Here is a 22,816-nt window from a genome sequence, read left to right on the forward strand (position 1 = left end):
TTCTTTCTTAGATCCACATTCCTGATGCAGCTTTATGAATACACTGAAATTAATCACATATTGTTTATTAGTTTAAGGCATCTGATTGTAATTAACCAGTAACAATATAATGGTCCACAGAATGCCCAAACTATTCCTAATACCATAGCTGCTTTAGCATTGTTACTCTCACTGCACCTTCTTCTTTCAGCTGCTCCTGTTAGGGGTTGCCACAGCTGATCATCTTTTTCCATATTACTCTCACTGCACCACTCGGAGTATTTATATCACTGTATCTGAGTGTGGAATCACAGATCTACAGCAGCTGATCGGAAAGAGGATTATTGGTATACAGCATCAAGCACACACTGCCTCAGCCATGCTGTTTATTTGAACTTCTGCCATACAGCAAACGCTTCAGAGCCTTTCCTGTACGGACCTCACGGTTCAGAAACAGTTTCATCCCAAGAACTATAAACGTACTTATAAGTACAATCACCTCACTGTAAACTTCCACTACAGTTATAATATTGCACAATCTGAGCCACTTTAGCGTGCATTTACATATGATGACGATATCATTTTAAGGTGAAATGCAGCAAAATATATCTATGTCAGTAGTGGTCCCCTGAGGCAGAGCAGGCTCTCAGAGACTGCTTTGGAACTACGGACTGGGATATCCTGCAGGGATCATATAATGAGAACATTGAGGAAGTTATTGACTGCACTACTGACTACATCAATTTCTGTATGGACATTGTAGTTCCAGTAAGAACAGTACGCTGCTATGCTAACAACAAGCCATGGATTACAAGTGACATCAAGGGCCTTTTGAACCAGCAGAAAAAGGCTTTTAAATGCGGTGATCAGCATGAGATCAAGTACGTGCAGAAGGAACTCTGAGTCCAGCTCAGGGCGGCGAAAGAGTAGTACAGGAGAAAACTAGAGCAAAAGTTGCAGAATAACAGCATGAAGGAAGTGTGGGATGGGATGAAGACGTTCACCAGTTCCAGCTCGAAGCGGGGTGCCACCACCGAGAAAGACGTGGAGAGAGCAAACCTGATGAACAACTTCTTTAACAGGTTTGACCACCCTAACCCACTCTCACCTCAGAGTACTGCATCCTCCACCCATCCTTCTGCTGATACCAGCATAGGAGAGAGTTTCCCCCCACCCACCATTACAGCAGCCTGGGTAAGCAGAGAGCTGAGGAAACTTCATGCCAGCAAAGCAGTGGGTCCAGATGGAGTACTGCCATGACTGCTGAAGGCCTGTGCATTGGAGCTGGGGAGTCCTCTACAGCGCATCTTCAACCTGAGCCTGGAACAGGGGAGAGTCCAGAGGCTTTGGAAAACATCTTATATCACCCCAGTCCCAAAGGTATCACGTCCTGGTGAGCTGAATGACTTCAGGCCTGTCGCCCTGACGTCACATGTGATGAAGACCATGGAGCAGCTGCTGCTTCACCACCTGAGGCCACAGCTCCGCCACACCCTCGACCCTCTGCAGTTCGCATACCAGGAGAAGGTGGAAGCGGAGGATGCCATCATCTACGTGCTACACCGATCCCTCTCCCACTTTGGACAGAGGCAGTGGTGCAGTAAGAATTATGTTTTTGGACTTCTTTAGCACCTTCAACACCATCCAACCTCTGCTCCTTAGGAACAAGCTGACAGAGATGGAAGTAGATTCATACCTGGTGGCATGGATCATGAACTATCTTACAAACAGACCTCAGTATGTGCTTCTTGGGAATTGCATCTCTGACATTGTGGTCAGCAACACAGGAGCGCCACAAGGGACTGTACTTTCTCTGGTCCTGTTCAGCCTATATACATTGGACTTCCAATACAACTTGGAGTCCTGCCACATGCAAAAGTTCGCTGACGACACTGCTATCATAGGCTGCATCAGGAGTGGGCAGGAGGAGGAGTATAGGAACCTAATCAAGGACTTTGTTAAATGGTGTGACTCAAACCACCTACACCTGAACACCAGCAAAACCAAGGAGCTGGTGGTGGATTTTAGGAGGCCCAGGCCCCTCCTGGACCCCGTGATCATCAGATGTGACTGTGTGCAGATGGTGCAGACCTATATACCTGGGAGTGCAGCTTGATGATAAATTATACTGGACTGCCAATACTGATGCTCTGTGTAAAAAAGGAGGAGATCGTTCCTCCCCCACACTATGCAACTCTTCAATTCCACCGGGGGGTTAAACGTTAACATTATCCAAAGTTATTGTCTGTTATACCTGCTTCGCACTCTTCACCTTGCATTTTTTAACTTGCACTGCATTTTTAGGTGGAGTGGTGTCTCTGAAGTTAGAAATCTGCACTGGCGATCGGAAGGTTGCTGGTTCAAATCCCGTAAATGCCAATAGCGACTCTGCTTTGTTGGGCCCTTGAGCAAGGCCCTTAACCTGCAATTGCTGAGCGCTTTGAGTAGTGAGAAAAGTGCTACATAAATGCTAACAGTTATTATTATTTTATCACTAATTAATATTGTTTTTATTAGTATGCTGCTGCTGGAGTATGCGAATTTCCCCTTGGGGATTAATAAAGTATCTATCACATTATAATAATTCATTACATTTATATAGTGCTTTTCTCAGTACTCAAAGCACTATCCACACAGGGAGGAACCAGGAAGCAAACCCACAATCTCCTTACTGCAAAGCAGCAGCACTACCACTGCGCCACCTGTGAGGACTAAACTTTGATTATACAGATAAAATGTTAACATCATTTAAATAATCTATATTGTTTATAATTAAACATGTGAGGACACAGTGTCGCAGCACTAGCAAGGAGCTGGTGCCCTGTTCAGGGTTTGTTCCTGCCTCGCGCTGTATTCTTACTGGGGCTGGCACAAAACTGGAAGGATAGATGGATAGAATAATTAAACATGTACTACAAAGATATTTCAATGTTCCTTAAAAGTTTTGAAGAATCAGCGTTCTGAGCTTACAAATGGCTTAACATCTATTACAGAGCTGACTGTGTGGTGATTGGGTATTTGGAGAAAGAAAAGAAGGGCAGGAATTGGGGGTTAGTACATTTGAAAGAGACAGTACTGCTACAATAAATTATTTCATCGAAGGTTGCACATGGCGCAGCAAGCATCTTGTGAGGTGGGGCAGGAACAATCTCTGGACAGGGTGCAAGTTCATAACTATTACTGCACCACCGTGTTCCCATGTTTAATAACATGCTTTAATTCCTATCACCATGAAAATGATATCAAGTATACATGTCAGTATTTAAATAATTCAGAGATCTTTAATATCATGAATGTAATGGATTCTGTGTCCTGTCGGAGGAAGAGAAAGCCCATTTAAGAATCACATAGTGATTCACACACATAGAGCACATAGAAGAACACATACAAAACAAAGCATTTAACGTGCTACTTTAGTTACAATGGGTTTTGAGAAACTAGTAAATTAAACGATTTTAAGATGAAGTTTATGATGTTCTACTTTAAAGACTAAATAAACTATGTGATTAAAGTGAAAATTTCGAGATTAAAGATGACATTTCAAGCTTTTTTCCCACTGAGTCCCTATTTTTTTTCTTTTCTCTGTACCCTAATAAGCTTTCATATGACACTCAGACGGTGGGCTACGACTCGCCTTTTCACGGCGACTTTGATATCTGACAACTTCTTTTTAATTTCAGGCACTGTGCGACTTTGTGAACTTGAGTTTTCGATTTTTTCTGACACTCTATATCACTTGATTAACTTCCTTTTGTTGTTTATACCACTGTTTACACTAACAAATAGTATGTTTTTCCTTGCCTCCACGCGCTGAAATTCTTCTATTCCCCCCGTGCTTTTGCCATTGCCTTTTCACAGAACGCTGAGCTTAAAGGCTATTTATATTGATTTGCATATTCAAAGAGGCGTAATTCTGGAAAGAATTGTGGAGTGGCAGCAGGCATGTGCATGTGCGTTACTTTTCATGCTGACCGGAATTTATGCAACAGAAGAATGTGGAAGTTGGCATTTGCACAGATTTATGCATCTGGATTTTTATGTGCATACGAACATTTCTGCTTTTGTCTGTACACCATGTTTTAGTGTGAATTCTACACATGGCATTATGCATGAGGCCCTAAGTAATTTAATAACAGTGGGTAACTCAATAGGTTGGTAAATAGGGCATCACACAATTAAGTCATCTGCACCAAATTAAAGAAAACAATCTTGGTTTACAAAGCAGTAGATTTAGAGTAGGTTTTAACAGTACTAGAGAGTTCACTGGAAAAAGCACACTTTTATTAAAATTAACTTTGAGTCCTGATATCTTTTGAAATTCAGCCTGATGCATTGAGTACTGCTGGTACTGAAGTTTGTGGGTCTGATATATACAGTACCATCTGTATATAGTGATATTTTCTGTTCAAGTCTTTCTCTGCTAATCCAATTTTATCTCTGAAACATTTCAAAAGTGAATGGCCAATGAGTCAATGGTAATTACAAAGAGCAATGATGATAGGGGTATCCTTGTTGGGTACCATGATCTAGTTTGAAGTAGTTGTAAATAATGTTAATACAAACCAAGGCTTCAGAACTAGTACAAAGTAGTTTGATTCATGCACATATGTTTGGGCCGAGCCCAAATTAGTGCAATTTAGTGAATGGGTAATCCCATTCAGCCATATCAAATGCTTCTTCTGCATCTAAAGATAATAAGATCTCTGGGGTGTTGGATGTTATAGGTGAGTATATAACATTAAAGAAACGCTGAAGGTTAGAAGCTATGTTTCTGCCTTTAGTAAATCTGGTTTGGTCTTGTGATATTACAGAAGGAAGCACTTTTTCAATCCTTCTAGCTAGAACTTTAGAGAGTATCTTAACATCATTATTCAGAAGTGAAATTGGACTCTATGAAACACATTGTAATGAGTAATTTTTCTTTAGAAAGACAGTAGTGTGGTTGAAATGTTTGAGATAGAATTTTGTCTTTTGCTTCTTTAAATGTTACTAATAATAGTGTGACTAACTAAATTCTACTGGGTAGATATCAGGACCTGCTGCATTTCTACACTGGAGTGAGTTTACAGCGTCTAGTAATTCAGAGAGTGTCAGGTTTATCCATTTCCTCTGTACTCAGAGTATCTAGCTATGGTATTTGTAATGCATTAAAAAAACTCATTAGATTGTGTCTTATCTTCTTTAAACTGAGTAGAATATAAGGACTTATAGTACTATGTAAATGTGTAGGCTATATTTTTATGGCTAGCTGATTTTGTTTCTGTGTTGGTAATTTCTGTTATTGCACTGCAAACTTCCTGCTTGTGGATTTGTGGAGCTAAGATCTTGTTAGCCTTCACTCTGTGTTTATAGTAATAATGTTGCAATTTAAAAATGAGCTGTTCAATTTCTTTTATTGTCAAATGGTTACATTTTAATTGCAAAACCTGTCTTTTCTAATAAAGTGCCTCATTTGGACATATGGCATATTCTTGATCTATTCTGGTAATGTTTCTGATTAACTGTGATGCCTTCTTGGTTTGCAATTTATTTTTTTGGGAAAGATATGTAATAATCTATACTCGTAAATAAGCCTTCAAAATTTCCCATAGTATTCCTGCAGAGACCTCTGAGGATTTGTTTGTCTCTAAAAATAATTTGCTTAGAGATGAATTCCGTAAAGTTCTCATTTGCTAATGACAGGGGGTTAACCCTTTGCGGTCGTTAGGCCAGAAAACTGGCCTTAGTAAAAAGTGCGCTATAGGTCGTCAGGCCACTGCTGGTGGCCCTGCAAGTTTCTGACCGATTTGCACAGTTGCCTGGTCGAGAAAAGTGGCCTGTGTTATTCCTACGTGCTTGAAAAAAATAACTGCTGTAATTATTGGCGTTTTTTCAATAATTAATTACGACTAATGTAGCGTGACGTTGAAAATTAAATACGACTGCAAAGGGTTAAGATGCCAGCTACAAAACAAGTGTGTAGGGCATAATGATTTAAGTTTCATCATCATAAGGTCATAGTCAGAGATAACAAGAGCATTGTACTTGCAAGATTTGATGGTAGGAAAAAATTATTTTCTACTAGCAAAATACCCACGCTTTGCAGCAGTGAAGTACTGCTTTAAAATTTTAAATAATAAACTGAGGGAAAATGTACCAATAATTATTTGTTAAGGATCTCTTTGTATACCACGTTGTCAGTTCGCCCCTCCAGTTATAATATGACCAAGCTGTGTGCTGAGCTTACTCTTGAGCATGCAACGTATAGTTGGCCATGTGAAAAGCAATCTTGCCTCAAATCAATGCCAACCTTTTGTAGGGTCTGTCTCTGAGACTTATTAATTGTCATTGTGAAGCAGAGCCTTACTGGAAATTGGAGGCGTTTGAATTAAAATGGGAGATCAGAGGGTATAACAGGGATGCAAGGAATAAAAACTCTCTCCCCTGAGCCACCGCCAGTAAAAATAGTTGCCTCAATTACGTTCTTTTGCAGGCATGAGACCAGAAGTCTCATGCCATTACAAAGTTTCGGTGGCTGTAAGTTTCTCAGTAACATTATTGGTGCCCCAACCTTCAAAATTAGATTATACTCAGGAGTACCTGGAGGATTCAGAGTGTGGACCGAGCTGCAGGCTATAGATGTATATATGTACGTAAGTAGGATTCAGTTAGCGTTGGGAACCCGCGTACCAAATTTCTTGAAGATGGGCCCATTAAGTAACAAAGACCGTTGGAAAGTTCAATATGGCGGCCGACAGTGGTGTCATACCACCGAAATAAGTACGTACATCGGTTTTGGTTAGCGCAGGGAAGCTGTCTACCAAATTTCTTGAAGATGGAGCCATAAATAAGAAAGTTTAACATGGCGGACGTTGTCGACCGTTATGACTTTTACGTGTAGAATTTCAAAATGAAACCTGCTTAACTTTTGTAAGTAAGCTGTAAGGAATGAGCCTGACAAATTTCAGCCTTCTACCTACACGGGAAGTTGGAGAATTAGTGATGAGTGAGTCAGTGAGGGCTTTGCCTTTTATTAGTATAGATGTATACTAGGGGGCTCCGCCCCCTGCTCGCTTCGCTCGCCAACCCCTGGTGTTGGGAATGACAAAGAGCGTGATGTATGAATGAGATATAGAATAGTGTGACGGTGTAGATGATGCAAATAGAAAGCAAACAATAAAGTGTGTGGCACAGTGTAAAGGTTTATTTGAAAATTTCTTTGTACACGCCGTTTCAGTGTAAAAGGTAATTCCAGGTCAGAACTTGTAATGTCAATGAAGATGGTTATTGTTGTGATCAGAGTCAAGTTTGTCAGAGCTTAGAAAGAGTCGTGTCTCTCCAGGAAGTAATGGAATGACTTGGGTATTTATGTTTTCCACATTAATATTTTTTGGACATAATATAGTGCGTTGTGTTAAAAGGGGCATTTGGTCTAATGAGATTGCTGTTCCAAATCTCTCTGTAACTAAGTCGTCGCAGATAAAGGCTTGAGGAATTGTAATAATATGTGGCTGAAGTCCATCTGTATTGGTGAGTGTACCATCTCTCAGTTGTAATAAGCAATTGTTATGATCTGGTTCTGGACATCATATCTTTTTTACTAACTGTATCTTTTGAAAGCAATGCCAATTGTCTGCGTATTTTAAGGTGCGCTGAACAATAGCTGAGTGCATGGCATCTGGAAGAATAGCTAATCACTGTCTAAAATCTCCTCCTCATAAAAGTACCTTTCCTCCAAATCGAATATTATTATTCATAAACGTTTGTAGAAGTTTATGAATGGTGTTGAGTAAGTGACTTCATGCCATTGAACATTCATCAATAAACAACATTTTTTCAAGACGGATGTCACATGCAGTGCCACCGTTAATGTTCATAGTGGATACCGATATGTAGGATCTAATGCAGTTGATAAAGATAGTAGTATTTGGGACGTGTTGTTTTGGAGCTGTAATCGATTTGCCTGTGCTGTGTGAGAAGCCCGTTGTAGCCTTCGCTGCCATTAACGTATGTCTGAGACGGGAGGTGTTTCGTTTTGAATCCGTGCCTGTTGCGATGCAGCACTTTGATTGATAGTTTGCGTAATGTGGATCTAGGATGTAGATTTGTGCATATTTGCATTGTTGATTTGTTTCAGGGTGCACTGTTCCAATGCGATGTAGTATTTGTGCACATATGCGAAAGCAGTATGGGCCATTGTCTTTTGGTGGCCTGATATTTACTCCGGTAGATGCAAAAGCAAATGAACTATTGTAGGATCTAATGCAGTTCATAAAGTTTTTACTTTTAGGTACATCGTTAGTTAGAAGCTTTAGTTGAGCTTTGCGTTTTTGGAGTCGAGACATTTTTTCTTTTAGAAATATGGATAAGTAATAAGGAGGATCGCAGTCACTGTTAATATGTTTCCTTTTCTGCAGTTGAACGGTTAATAGTGCTTTATTGTAAGGAGATCCACCAATGCTGACACCTATGCTGTCTAGTGTGAAGGTGTTGACGTTCACTTTAGAATATGTGGCTTTGGGTGTCACTTCTTATGGATGTGTGTGTGTGTGTGTGTGGGGGGGGGGGGGGGGTTGAGGATTGTTGTCGCGCGAGCGTCTTCTTTCTTTTTGTGTTCCTGTGTCTTGTTGAATCCCCCTCTTTGTGTGTGTCCCGTCCCTTGCTTGTAGGGTCTGTGGGGTGGTTTTGTGTTCTTTTTTTGTGTTCCATGGGCTTGTTGAATTCCCCTCTTGGTGTGTGTCCCGTCCGGTGCCTGTAGGGGGGGGGGGGGTGCCTTGCTGTTGTGCGCGAGCCTCTTTTTTTTTTTTTTTTTTTTTGGGTCTAGTTTCGTGTGCAATGTGTTTCGTGCTTTGCCTGCGTTTGACTACTTTTTTATGTGCCTTTTCCTTTTTTTGGTGCTCGTTGCGCCTCATTTCTCCATTTTTCCTGTGCTCACTCCTTTTTTCTGTGGTCTTGTCCGCCTCTCGCGGCCCCTCATCCGCCTCTCTCTCCCTCTTTTGTCTGCCTTTCTCGACTCCTCAGCCGACTCTCGCGGACTCTTTTTGCGCCTGCGCAGTACGTCTTTTTGCAGCTACGGCCCATTGCCGGATGTGCCTGCGTCCATCATCCGGTTTAGCATTCTCGGTTAGTAATATGGATGTGTATGTATATATATGTGTGTATGTGTATATATACAGTATCTATATATATATGGTTTTGGCAGCCAAGCGCTTTTTTTCCAACCTAGAAGACGTCTCTTAATCGCCTCGTTGATTGCATGTCTTCCCAGGTACTTTCAATCCCCATTTCCTGCACCGAGTCATCTCCCCTTTTATGAGTGACTGTGTTAGTGGCCGTACTTCGTACAGGTCTTTGAATGCACTGAATACTTGTAACATGTTGCCTGTCGGCTACTTTCGACAGAGAATGGAAGCAATTGTCGAGTAACAAAAATTATTTGTAAGTGATTTCGCATTGAAGAAATAGTAAAAACTTGATCACTTGGGTCAATACACACAGCAAATGCAATTGAGAATACACCAGAATCTGTATGATTTAATTGTTGCTGTGCGTCTTCATAAACTATGGGAGGTTTGTAAGGAAACAAAGCATGAAGGAAACAAAGCTGCTCTTCGGTGAGGTTGAATTTTTTATCAGCGTTTAAACTGTCATAGACATGAATTACAGCACCATCATAATAGGTACACACCCAGTGAGTCACTCGTTCAGTTGCTGCAGAAGGTAATATTTGAATATGTTTTGCATTTTGTGGAATGGGCATTATAGGTATGTCAGGAGTCCACGTTAGCAAAACCTTTTGAGTTTGGAAAATTGTATGCGCATCTAGAATTTTGTTGAATTTGCTCATGTGATCTGTTGATAAATAATCATTATTTACCAACTCATTCATTGCAAAATCTGACAGTGGTAAGATCACTCCTTCCATAACACTAAACACAAACACTAAGTAGACACTAACACTAAAAAATGGCAACACCGCCGGGAAGAACACTAAATGAGATAAAGTAAAAGTCTACTAAACTTCTTTATTATAACTGCTTTATTGTAGCAGGTGAGGGGACACTGGCGCACGCTTGTTGTCACTGCTCCTCCCTGTTAACAACAGTTTTCGCAAAATTTGCCTTAATTCTGCACTTTCTTATGCTTGTTTTATTTCGTTTATTGTACGTATAGTTCGTGGATACAGCTGACTCGAATTGCATGGATTTGGCTTAATATTTACAGATTTTATGGACTCCACTTTACTGGGAACAGCTGAGTCTTTGGATCACGGGACGAGACCTACGAACATTTCTTTATATTGATTATATTCGTTATGCTGATCTGCTCCCGTTTCATCTTACAGTACTCTATGACCCAGAACTGATCTGATGTTCATACTAACCTGGTTTATGGCTTATGGCTCCGGGGCGATCACGCCTGAAATTACCAAGCGTTACTGTTTATGGCTGTGTATTGGAACATCCAAATCTTGCTTCCTCCTCCTGCTGCTTGCTATCGCCGCTCACCTACGCTACCACACCCGCCTGTCCTACCGGCTGCGTTGTGCTGTGCTGCTTCTGCACTGCTATCAGCTAAGTATCACTCACTATTTTAGTGCTTTGAGTACTGAGAAAAGCGCTATATAAATGTAATGAATTACTATTATTTATTATTAAACATTAAAGTACAAAAATGATGTAGAAAGTAACACTAAACCGCAACACCGCCAGGAACACCGGCACAGCACGTCTACTAAACACTAACAAACACTAAAGGAAAAAATACTATTCAGTAAGTAGGCCTACCGCGTCTACTAAACAGTAAATCAGTAAAGGAGAAAGGACTAACCGCGTCAGCTGCGGAGCTCAGCTCGGAGCGACATGAAGTGAATGAAATGAGGTGAATGGGAGGGGAGATGATCACGTGACTCCAACACCCCCCTTAACTCTCCGTCCCTCCACAAACACAGCCACACGGATCCCAACTCTCCTTTATATATATATAGATAAAAAAAATGAATTTTTGAGTAATTCTGATTTACTGATGAGAAGAAGGAATATGCTCTTGAGTTTGGATTTAAAAATCTCCATGGATCTGATAAGTTAGGATACATTACAAACTTGTTTTTGCAGTGTTAGATGTTATTGTCAAAGTAGCTGAAAACCTCTCCATGTCTGGATTTAAAACACAATTAAAGTCTCCAGCCATTACAATCGTATGAGTGTTCACATAAGGAAGAGAAGCAAATACATTTTGGATGTAATCTCTATCATCCACATTAGGTGCATAGATATTTATCAAAATTACTTTAGATTTATATAAATTATCCATCACCATGACATATCAGCCCTCAGGATCAGATACCATGTCTAATGCCACAAATGAGATTGTTTATGTATTAAGATTCCCACACCTCTAGTTTTCTTTGAATAGCTGGAGTGAAAGTTTTGACCAGTCCAATCTCTTTGCAACCAAACTGGTCTTTACTTATTAAGTGATTCTCCTGCAAAAATGCTGTCTTGACATTTAGGCTTGTTAGATGAGACAATACTTTTTTCCTTTTAGATTGTGATTGAGACCTTTGACATTTCATCAAACAAAGTTCACTGTTGGTCCGTTAGACACTTCTGAATTTTTGAGGACATTACATAATCTTAAGTAAAGGCAGTACAGTGATCCCCCGCTATATAACAGTTCAGCTATCGCGCCCCCGCTACATTTATTAATACTATTATTATTACTAGGGGGCTCCTCCCCCTGCTCGCTTTGCTTGCCTATGCCCAGGTTTGGTTTACCGGATAAAAAATTTAAAGAGATTGTTATTTTCATGGGAATTGTTACATATGCATTATTTTCATTTTTACTTTAAAACTTTTGTAAAAACAATATTTGTCCTTTATTTCCTGCCCTAGGCATGGTTAAATCCTTCTTGCGGGACTTATAACGCTGCTCGCATTGTGAAGGGGGTTCTGAACGCTTGCTAAAGAGATGAGATCGGTTCAGCTGCTGTCTTGCTGCTGCTGGCCAGCTGTGTGTTGTGCTTGTTGCGCTTTGCGTCAATCACTTAAAAGCCTGTACAGCAGCTGTCCTTTTGCCACTTCGCGTCTCTGCCACTTGCTTTGTGAAGGGGGGTAGCTGAATGCATGCTAAGTAGAAGTGGACAGATCAGCTACTGGCTTTCTTCAGTTGCTGCTGGCAAGCTGTGTGTTCTGTTTGTCGTTGCTTTAAGAGCTAGGAGCACCTGAAGTTTGTCTGCCAAAAGCATTCCAACAACTGCGAAGTTAGATGTCAGCAAACTTGTTTTAAATTGTTTGTAAGTTGGGCGTGATGTGCAAACGTCACCGTCTCACGGGTTTTGCTTCCTAAGGTTGTAATGTCTAGTCTTGCGTGTCGTTAAAATGTCTTTCCGAGATAATCTGGTCTTGATTGCTTCGCTCAAACACACCCCCCCTCCCTCTGGAGGCATGCTGGAGGGGGGGGAGCTAAATACATGCTAAGGAGAAGTGGACTTTGTGCTGGCTTTGTGCTGCTTCTGCTAAGATGCTTGTTCTGCTTGTCACTCTGCGTGTCAATCATTTAAAAGCCTGTACAGCAGTTGACCTTCTGTCTCACTGCCTTGTCTTGTGTGACATTAAAATGTTTCATAATAGAGAGATGTTACTCATATCCTTAGCCCAACATCCACATATCATATGTATTTACAAAGTGTGTTTTAATAAGTTTACATGTGTTTAAAGTGAGTGGGATGGGTATTTTAAGGCTTAAACTATTAAAAAAATGTTTATTTATATGGTCTTTCTATATTGTGGATTTTCACCTATCGCTGATGGGTCTGGAACATAACTTCTGTGATAGGCGGGGATCACTGTACATTGTTTCATACAATACCTGTGACCTTAGATAGATAAAAAGGATAGATAAGAAGTAACTTGCTTTCTTCATCCACCAGGCCCTACCCCAGTTTGCCTCCCCAAGTGAGGCTAGCCAACACTTCACAAATTCCCAGTCCTCTAACATACCTAAACACAGAGTATGTCCAAAACAAAACAAACTCCCTGCAGCTTTGTAGATAAGATTAAAATTAAAATTGAAATATCTTATGATAGTACAGTCCAAATGCAATAAACCTAGGGTATGATTTAAATAGCTCCCTTAGGAAATAAAATTAGGAATTTCCCCTTCGGATTAATAAAGTATCTATCTATCTATCTATCTATCTATCTATCTATCTATCTATCTATCTATCTATCTATCTATCTATCTATCTATCTATCTAATTCTGTAGAATACAGCTTTTTCAGCAGCTGTTGAAGGCGAGAAATCTGGGAAAATACAAATGTGGTTATTTTCAAATATAATATTTTCTTTCTGTCTCAGAATCAACATCAAACTTTATTTAACCACTTGTTTGTTGAATTGGACAATCATGCTTCTCGTTTTTTTGCGACATTTGATCCATGTATGTAATATGCTGCAGAGATTTCAGAATCTGACTTAAAATCCAGATATTTTAAAAAATAATTCAGCTATGAATTTTACTGGGTTTGCTCTTTCAGGTTTTTCCAGTAGACCAGCTAATTTATCACTGAGCAGTTGCTTTTTTGTCAGCAGCGGATGTCGATTGTTCAACTTCTTCAATATGAGTTGTAAATAATTGCTTAACTTCCTCCAGGTCATCGCCGAATGCTCTTACTTTATATTCAATTTTTCTCAAATTTTCATCAATTCTTCCTACAAATATTTTAAGGTTTACATCAAATTTACTGCTGAAATATACCTCCTGATCTTTTATTTCTTGAAGCAGCTTGTCCATTCTGCTGTCCATTCTAATGTCAATTCTGTCTGTTCTCTTGTGTATATCCTCCTTTAAATCATTTATTTTTCCCTGAGTATGGTAATCATATCCTTCAGATCGAATAGCTTGTTTCACTCTTCTCTGTGCTATAAAAGCGGAGTTATGCATATTGTTGGAGTTTATTCTGTTGACTTGTAGGGTCTGTAGGTAGCATTTGACAGCAGGGATAAAGAGGCCATACTTGGTTCCAATATCCTGCCTGATATTGGCAGGCTGTAATGTGAACTTAAGACCAACTTAGACTTTGAAGTACCTTTAGCTACCTTTTCCTTCTGTTTCTGACCCCCTTGGTCTCCTGCTCGTACTTTTAATATACTTGTAATTAAATCCTCCTGGGATGACTAAATACAGGTTATCTGAGACAGATGATAAATAAAACTAAATTACACCTCTGCCAGTGGAACAACATCTCAGATGTCCATCTCTCACAATGAGTGAGGACCAAATTTACCATTTAATGTCAATCTTTATTATTTACTGTCCAGGGGGTGGATGTGGAGGTGGAGGTGGTCAGCCTCAAGTGGGTCCACACGGGCGCACCAGGCACACACAAGGACATGCAGACTTACTCCCGGTCACACTACGGCAGAACACTTAGATTGGGAATGGAGAGCAATGCTCAGGGTCTAATTGATGGATTTCACAGCTATATCTATTGAAAAAAATATCATTCAAAATCAACATATTATTTATTACACAGCCCATTTTCTTAAAGATAAAAAAGTGAGAAAATAAAAAAACATATTTAGATTTTTCCAACGCTATTAAGAAATGGATCATCAATATGGAGTGTTATATCTTTAGAACATGCAACACGTGAGATATGATCAGTAATATTTACAAATGAACAAATTTGACAAATATCAGTTGTCCTTATTGTTTTATCACCAAATACCCTTATGAGTTTATTTTGCAAACTGTAATAAATTATTGGCTTTATATTTTGTAAACGCTTCACCATCATTAAAAAAAAAGATTAATTAAAATTAACATAAAACCAAAATTTTTCCTCCTACACATTGCCATGCATGTAATATTGAGAGCGGCCACTAGAGGGGGCAGTTTGACAACCAAACAAACAGCTTATCTGTCAGCTCTGAAAGTTATGTGACTGTGTGATTGTGTCACCCTGTTTTGCTCTTAATTCAGTTAAACTTAAATTTTGTTTAGTAATAATATTTAAAGTGCCTTCTTACAGGTGTTTTATTCTTTTGTTTTAATTTCTATTGTTATTTCTTTTATAATGAACTGTATACTTTTTCAAATGCCAACTAGAGGGTACTGGTCAGATGGCTGATTGTTACACAGGAGTATGAGCCAAGCCAAAATCCTGGATACAGCAGGTCAGTGAAGGAGGTGTTGAACTTGTGCAGGAGGGTCATTGTGTATGACACGCTATAAAACGACAGAGAGCCAGCAAGCCAGTCCAGATACACACCTATTCTGGGGCTGTAGGGGGCACTGATTATAGTTTGCTTGTTATTGTGACACACAAAATACTTGGAATTAAAACACAGCAAACACCAGGACTTGTCGTTGTTTCCAAGGACGCACTCCCAGCCCTCTCCTTTCCTGCTCAGTCCTTTATATGCGACTCCTATCCTCATTAAGTCTCTACTGCACTCTACTTCCCAGTAATGGCGAGTCCCAATCAGAGCCTCTCTACACAGAACTTGGGACCAGTGGTCAAATCTGTCAGGATGATAAGGATAGTCATTCCACTCCCATGTCACCTTCTTGTTCCCTTCAGACAGACAGAGGAGTCTGTTTGCCGTGTTGATGTCCAATGTGAGTGGACAGAAGTCTGAAAGGAGAGAAAAGAAAATGAGTGAGGAAATCTGTGAGTGTGTAATGGGACTGGGGGGCGGAGCACAACACTCACAATTAACAAGAACCAATCAGGAGCTGAACTGACAAACTACCACATGTGCCATCAATAGTAAAGAGCTCCGCTGATTGGACAGAAATTGTAAGAATTAAAAATAAAATTCTGAAATTACAATAAATGTCATAAGGTCACCGTCGAGGTCAGAGTTCAAATGGACTGTCCACATTGACTGCTGCGTTTATTAAATGACACTTTTCATTATCACAATCCACCTCTTTAATTTAAAATCAATCCACTGTCACACTTAATCACCAAACTGATTTTCCTTTTCTCACATTAAACCCCTGATCCTTGTTCTGCTCCTTCCAATTCCAGTCTTTCATTCTTCCATTTCCAGCGGTCTACTAAACATTTAGAGGTCATCCTGTAGGTCAGGGCTACACAAAATATGAAAATATAAAATAAAAATAAAATAAGAACTGTCTGAGAGCATTTGTAATGAATTGTCATAAAAATAAGGCAGGACATTGACTGATGGCTTGATGATTTATTGGCCAGCAAGCAAGATGGTCATTGAGTGCTGAGAGATGTGCAGTTCATGAAGGAAATTATCATGGAGTGAGCTGAAATTTCTCAGAAAGTAAAGAAGATTCATTCAGTCGAAATGAACTTTCAAAAGACACAGGTTCAAAATAATAAGAAATCTGAAGAAGAGGAACTGAACTGCAAAAGTCAAATCAGGACTGCATGATGGCCGAGGGGTTAGAGATGCAGCCTCACTCACAGATTCAGCTTCATGACTTTGAATTCAGCACCCAGTCATCGTCTTTGTCAGGTCTGCATGTTCTTCTCATGTCACTCCTGGTTTTCTTCACACATTCCACAGAAGTGCATGTTGGGTTAACTGGCGACTCTGAATTGGCCTTGTGTGGTTGTGGCTGTGTGAGCACCTGACATAAGCACAATGTAGCCTGAACTGGATTAAACTTGTCTGACAGTGTTATGTTAAAAATCACTTCAATATAAACCCACAATGGTCTGCTGACCTGAATGAATCAGTCCATGATTGAATTTTATTAAATGACACAAATCAGTAAATTGGTAAAGGAGCCAGAGGACAAGTCAGTAAGGAAAATATCTGACATTCCGAGAATGTCACAGGCTCAGTTTGTTCTGGAAATGAGCACTCAGCTTACTGGAATTTCTGTTATTTCATGAAAAATTGCAAATCAGCATTTTCTATTTTTAACACATCTATTGTGGCAGATGGCCGGGACCCTTGCCAAGGTAGGATGCCTCCGCAATGGAAGGACCTTGGGGAGAGAGCGTACTCAGGGCATTATCTTACCTGGAATGTTAGAGGTCAGCACCCCTGGATTGTTGCGGAACCACAGATTCCCACAGGGCTTCATGGGTGTTGGAGACTTTGAGTAATTGTGCTCTACCTGCTGCTTTGTAAGTTCTGTCCACTCTCAGGTTTTTAGCCACTGGAGCTTTTTAATGTGAACTTCCTGACTGATCGGGTATTTCACAAACATCACTGAGTCATGTCATGCCAGCTGTATATGATGGTACTATCCACTTGTCATCCAGATACATAAGATTTCTTTACACTGTGGTTAAACTGGGAAACATCAAAGCACAAGTCGCACCAACATCCAGTTTCCCTAAGATGTGCTGGGCACAGCAGCACCATCACCTCATGCAGTCTCGTCATTAGCACAGGGATCAGCCTTTGTAATATTGTCTGAAACAGAATAAACAGATGGTGGGCTTTGACTTGCTTTTCACGTTGACTTTGATATCTGACCATTTCTTTTTTTATTTCAGGCACTGTGCAACTTTCTGAACTCAACCTTTCGAGTGTATCCACCACTCTGAATCAATCCATCAACTTCCTTTTGTTGCTTACACCACTGCTTAAACCAACAAACAGAACATTTTTCTTTGCCTCCACTTCAAATTCGCTAAAATTATTCTTTTAACAATGTGCTTTTGCCATTGTCTTTTAAGAAAATGTAAACGGAAGGGCTATTTATATTAATATGCATATTCAAATTTGAGAAAATCTGGGAAGAGTCAGGTGGGCTGTAGGCACATGCAAGTGTGTTAAATTGGGATTTATAAAGGGGAAGTGCAAGGAACTTGGCGTATGCACAATTTTATGCATCTGGATTTTTTTTTGCATACACACATTTCCACTTTTGTCCGTACGCCTTGTTTTAATTTGAAATCTACGCACAGTGTTATACATGAGGTTCCAGGACTTTTGGAACAATGTGTTTTGGACAGACAAAGCAAACATAGAAATATGTGATGATAGTATCTGAAGACAAGTTATGCAAAAGTCAATGACCACATATACATAAGAAAATAAGAACATAAGAGTATTGGAAATTTGACAAATGAGAGGGGACCATTCAATCCATCAAGGCTGTTTGTTTAGCTAATAGCTTAGTTGTTCCAATATCTCTTCCAGATTCTTCTTGAATGATCTCAAGGTTTCTGCTTCAGCTCCATTTTTGTTCCAGAGTCCCACAACTCTTATGTAAAGAAGTGTTTCCTGGCTTCAGTTTTAAATGCACTTCTTAATTTCCACTGATGGAAGTACATGATTCGGCCTTAAGCTGAAAGAATGTTGCTGGATGAGGTGCGTATGCACATTTCCACTTTTGTCTGTATGCCACGTTTTATTGTGAATTCTACACACGGCATTATACATGAGGCCTATTATGTTTATTATAGAAAATGACTAAAAAGTAACAGAACGGAGAGACTATTAAACAGAAAGACAAAACAGCAGTAAATGCTAATAAAAAAATAAGACAAAAAAAAAAACAATAGACAGAGGACGTATGTAATAGGTGGACCTGGCACAGTTAGAATTTCATTTGACATTTTTGCGTTTTTTGCAGTTGAGAGTTAAGAGACTTAAGTTCAGTTGACTGCTATGGTTATTCCCTGTCTTGAATAATTCTATCCCATAATACAGCAGTCACAGGACCCCATCACTTTCAGCTTATGAGTCACATAACACTCACATGGCTCTTTCTGATGGCTATACTTTCATGTCATAATTCTGGCCTGAGATTTTCAAAGAGAAATGATTTCTATTGTGATTATCCATTCAGTTAAAACATAAACTCACATTGTAAAAACTGCTCTCTGCTCTGAGGTTCAAGAGGCTGTAGGGTGAACATTGGAGCTGAACATAAAAAGAAAAGAGAGGAATGGAAATGTTAAGACAACATTTTATAATGTTAATTAAATCTTTAAATATTTACTAGAAATGCAGTACAGTTAAAATAAAGCACAAAACATCACAGTGTAACATCAATGCGGTAAACAGTATGCACCTGTCATATTTCAGCCAGAGTCCCTTCCCTGGCTGATGTTCAAATCTTTGTTTAATGTCTTCTTTGATTAATATTTGTTTTTTGACCATTCTCTGGATTACTGTAGCAGGACTTGCATTGCAATGGATTGCCTTTTTGTTTCAGGCAATTCATTTTGCCTTTTGTACTTTACGGAGCTTGCTATAGTTACAGAGCACTGTATTAAGAATAAATCTTTTATTTTTTAAAGAACCTGTGTTTGGCTAAATTACTAACCAAAGTTTGACAATGATATTGCCCTCTAATGGGCATTTTTGGAATTGTTTGTGGCAGCACATTCTCTGGAACTCCCAGTCACAGCAGCATTATGCAAACATAAAGATATCTATATATATACAGAGAGAGAGAGAATTCAGAAAGTATTCAGTCCATTTTCTGCAAATCTATTGTGTACATTTCATTTTAATTCCTGCATACACTGGACTTACAGGACTCACTACTGCATAGCTTTAGTGACCCAGCATATCTTCTATAATAAAGGCAAAAAAGGATCTTTGTCCAAATCTTTGTCCAGAATAGGTGCTTTCATTCTTGAAGTTGAAATTTTGACTAAAAATTCTTAATATTGTTGTTCAGGACCATAAAGGTGACTAAACTCCATCTGACTGCCCCTTTCAAAATTGTGGCCATTTAAAAAAACACATTTTGTTTGTTCTGTTTCTGTGCATACATTCTGTACATTAGAATGTAAAGAATGAAATCTTAGAGGTACATAGCTAGACACCTGCTGAATCAAGTAAGGGTAGCTCAAAGTCTCTAGCCCTTATAAGGCTGGAGGTATGATAATGTATATCAAGGTATGTAGTCAAGAGTTAAATGGAAAAATTTGCTATTTTTGCCCATCAGTCTCCACTCAGTAACACATAATGAAGTGAAGTGAAGACATGTTTTAAAAAAGGTTTGCAACTTTATTCAAAAACAAACACCTAGAGTTGGGTTCTACTTCTGCTAGCCAAGTACAGAAGCCTGAAGCTGCAGTGGACACAGGCTCACAGGCACAGGCTCACAAAAACTAGTTGGCTTAAGACTGGAAAAGTGCAGCCTGCCCTGAAGAATCTCAGTTTCTGCTGAGCAACACAAATGCCATGGCACAAACTGCATTAATCCATGCATCAAACATTCCTTATGTCATTAGTCCAGGCTGGTGCTGGTGGTGTAATGGTGTGGGGAATGTTTTCTTGGCATACTTTTGGCCAGTTAATACCAATCAATCATTGCTTGAATGCCACGGCCTATCTGAGTATTGTTGCTGACCAGGTGTATCCCTTCACGGCACAATTTACCTTTCTTCTAAAGGTTATTTCCAGCATGATAATGTGCCATGTCACAAAGCAAACTGGTTTTGTGAACATGACAATAAGTTCAGTGCTTTTCAGTGGCCTTCCCAGTCACCAATTTTAAATCCAACAGAACACCTTTGGGATGTGGTACAATGGGAGATTTACAGCATGAATGTACACCTGACAAATCTGCAGAATCGCATGATATGAAAATGTCAACCAGAACCTAAAAGGATTTTCAACATCTTGTGGAGACTGTGCCTCAAGGAATCAAGGCTGCTTTGGTACATGCCCATGAAACCTGCAGTCATCAAACAAATGTGACTCTTGAATGTGCATCCCTTTGCCAGGTACACGGTCACCATTTACTTTTCTCTCTTTTAAATAAATTGAAGGGCTGTGAGTCTTTACTTGGTTTACAGATTAAACATCTGGATGTGCTGAATGTTGCTTTGTCACTATTTTTAATTACAGAATAACTACAGAATAATAGTTCAAAATAATAGCAGTGTGTTTAAAAAAGTGAATAAAGTTCAAAATCCTTAGAATAGCTTTTATCTTCATACACACAAATGCATTGGAAACACTGCAGATTCTATTCCAAATCAAAACATAAAGAAAAAAATGTATCAAATTTGTGCTTTTCCTTTACAAAAAGTGAAGAAAAGGGAATAGGGCTGTTCAACAAAACAGCAGTGTCTTCGTTCTTCTTTACAAAGTCAAACATTCACTGTATAAACTGAAAGCTGTTTCAAGATTTTGCTTTTCTTTGAATCACTGAACTAATATTTTGTTGCACTGTTTCTGAGAACTGCTGCACAATTGTGTTGCATTGAGCCAACCAACTTCTTATTCAAGTCCAGGATGATTGGACTCCATTCCACAATTCTTCTACATTTTCTTTTCAAGGACGGTCCTTGCATGTGTGTGAACTGTTAACATTTGAATCTGATGATTGTGTGTAGCGCTGAACTGACTGCTCTGTACTATTCTTTCCACTGGAGTACAAAAGAAACATAAAATACAGCAACATGTGGGGACTGGCAAGATCGGGACAAAAAAAAAAAACCACGCAGTCACAGATTACAAGCGCAAGATGTTATACAAATGAATATTAATAATGTGAATAATGTTGCAACCATGCCACAGTGTTTTCCGAAATGTACTATACAGGTCATAAAATGAATAATTCCAAATATCATATATACCTATGTCTGTGTTTTTCTGTTTTTTTTTGACACCATAGACCATAAGGTGCACACTAATTCAGGGTGAGCAGGAACACTCAATAAAACTGAATAAAAAAAAATCAAGTGACGGTGAGATACGAAGAAGGAAGGCAGATTCACCAGCGTTTGTGTGTCAGCTTTAATCCCTCCAGATCAGAGAATGTCCAGTTCCATTGTCTCAAAACCACCACTCACATCTCCAGTTATTCCCAGTTTCAAATAAAAACTAACAGCGTCAGATCCCTGGGTGGTGGGGGGGCGGTAGTATGTATCGTGATCATGACTGAGGGAAAAAAAGTGAAAATAAAACGGTAACTTTCACAAGTCCTATAAATGTCCACTGTCTGTTACAGACACAAATCAAATGTATGTGTGTACTGTATAATATTAACAATAAGAGCACCTCACCACTGAAAATGACAAACTTAGAGTCAGGATTGAACCGGGGACTCTTGATTACAAGTCAGCAAATCTTACCGCTACACCACGGAAGCTGTTGTAGCATCCTTGAACCTTTTGTGAAAGTGTTTATTTGATCTTTGGACTTCAGGCTTCACACATTATATAGTTTATGACAACATTTTGTCATTTACTACTAAAATATGAAAAAGTTTCTGTTTTAACAATGTGTTTACACAGATTACTGTAGAAACGGAACACACATGAAATGCGTGTGTTCCAAATAACGATCTATTATTTCCACTCTAAAACTCCACTTCACTCCCAGATAATCAATCAAGGCATGAGCTGGGAGAACTTAGTGAACGTTCTGTGACGGTGGGGGATGGAATAGCAGGCTGCTTGTCTTTAATGGCACATTTACAGGACAAAAGACGCTGACGGAGAGGTGCGAATGGATTTAAGATGGGCCGAATCTACGAGTTTTTTTATAGGCTCTGATAATTCTAGTGTTAAAAGATTTGTTGTTTTGTGAAAGTGAAATGCACAAACACCACAGACAATTTTTTCACAGTCTACAATAATCTTTTTGCGTTCGCATCATTCAATGCTCAAAACGGAGATTTACATGATTCAGGACCATATGCTATGAGAATCTGTGGTCCTGCAACAATTAAAGCTATGACAAGTTTAATTTCGAAGATACTACAATTCTGGCAGGTGTATATTTATGATAACGGAGAATCAATGCAAGATAGAATAGAAACGGTGCTCGGTCAAACCAGAGCATACATTTACATGATCGAATTTCAAAAACGGGGTTTACCTCACATGCATTTATTGGTTACTTATTATTAACTTAAACTATTAACTGCTGATAATGTAGATCA

At 39.3% G+C, this 22,816-nt stretch overlaps 1 protein-coding gene across 1 annotated transcript in view; it reads right to left on the reverse strand.

Moving 5' to 3' along the window:
- Positions 1–14,502: 14,502 nt before the first annotated feature.
- The window catches only part of LOC114642942 (E3 ubiquitin/ISG15 ligase TRIM25-like), a 30,880-nt gene continuing 22,566 nt past the window's right edge, over positions 14,503–22,816 (reverse strand). Inside the window, exons 5-6 of the mRNA XM_028791682.2 lie at positions 18,772–18,828; positions 14,503–15,599 (exon numbers count right to left, since the gene is read on the reverse strand). Coding sequence (XP_028647515.2) covers positions 15,067–15,599; positions 18,772–18,828 — 590 coding nt within the window. The 3' untranslated portion in view covers positions 14,503–15,066. The remainder of the gene's footprint in view (positions 15,600–18,771; positions 18,829–22,816) is intronic.

Source organism: Erpetoichthys calabaricus, chromosome 4, assembly GCF_900747795.2.
Source record: "Erpetoichthys calabaricus chromosome 4, fErpCal1.3, whole genome shotgun sequence".
Classification (NCBI taxonomy): Eukaryota; Metazoa; Chordata; class Cladistia; order Polypteriformes; family Polypteridae; genus Erpetoichthys; species Erpetoichthys calabaricus.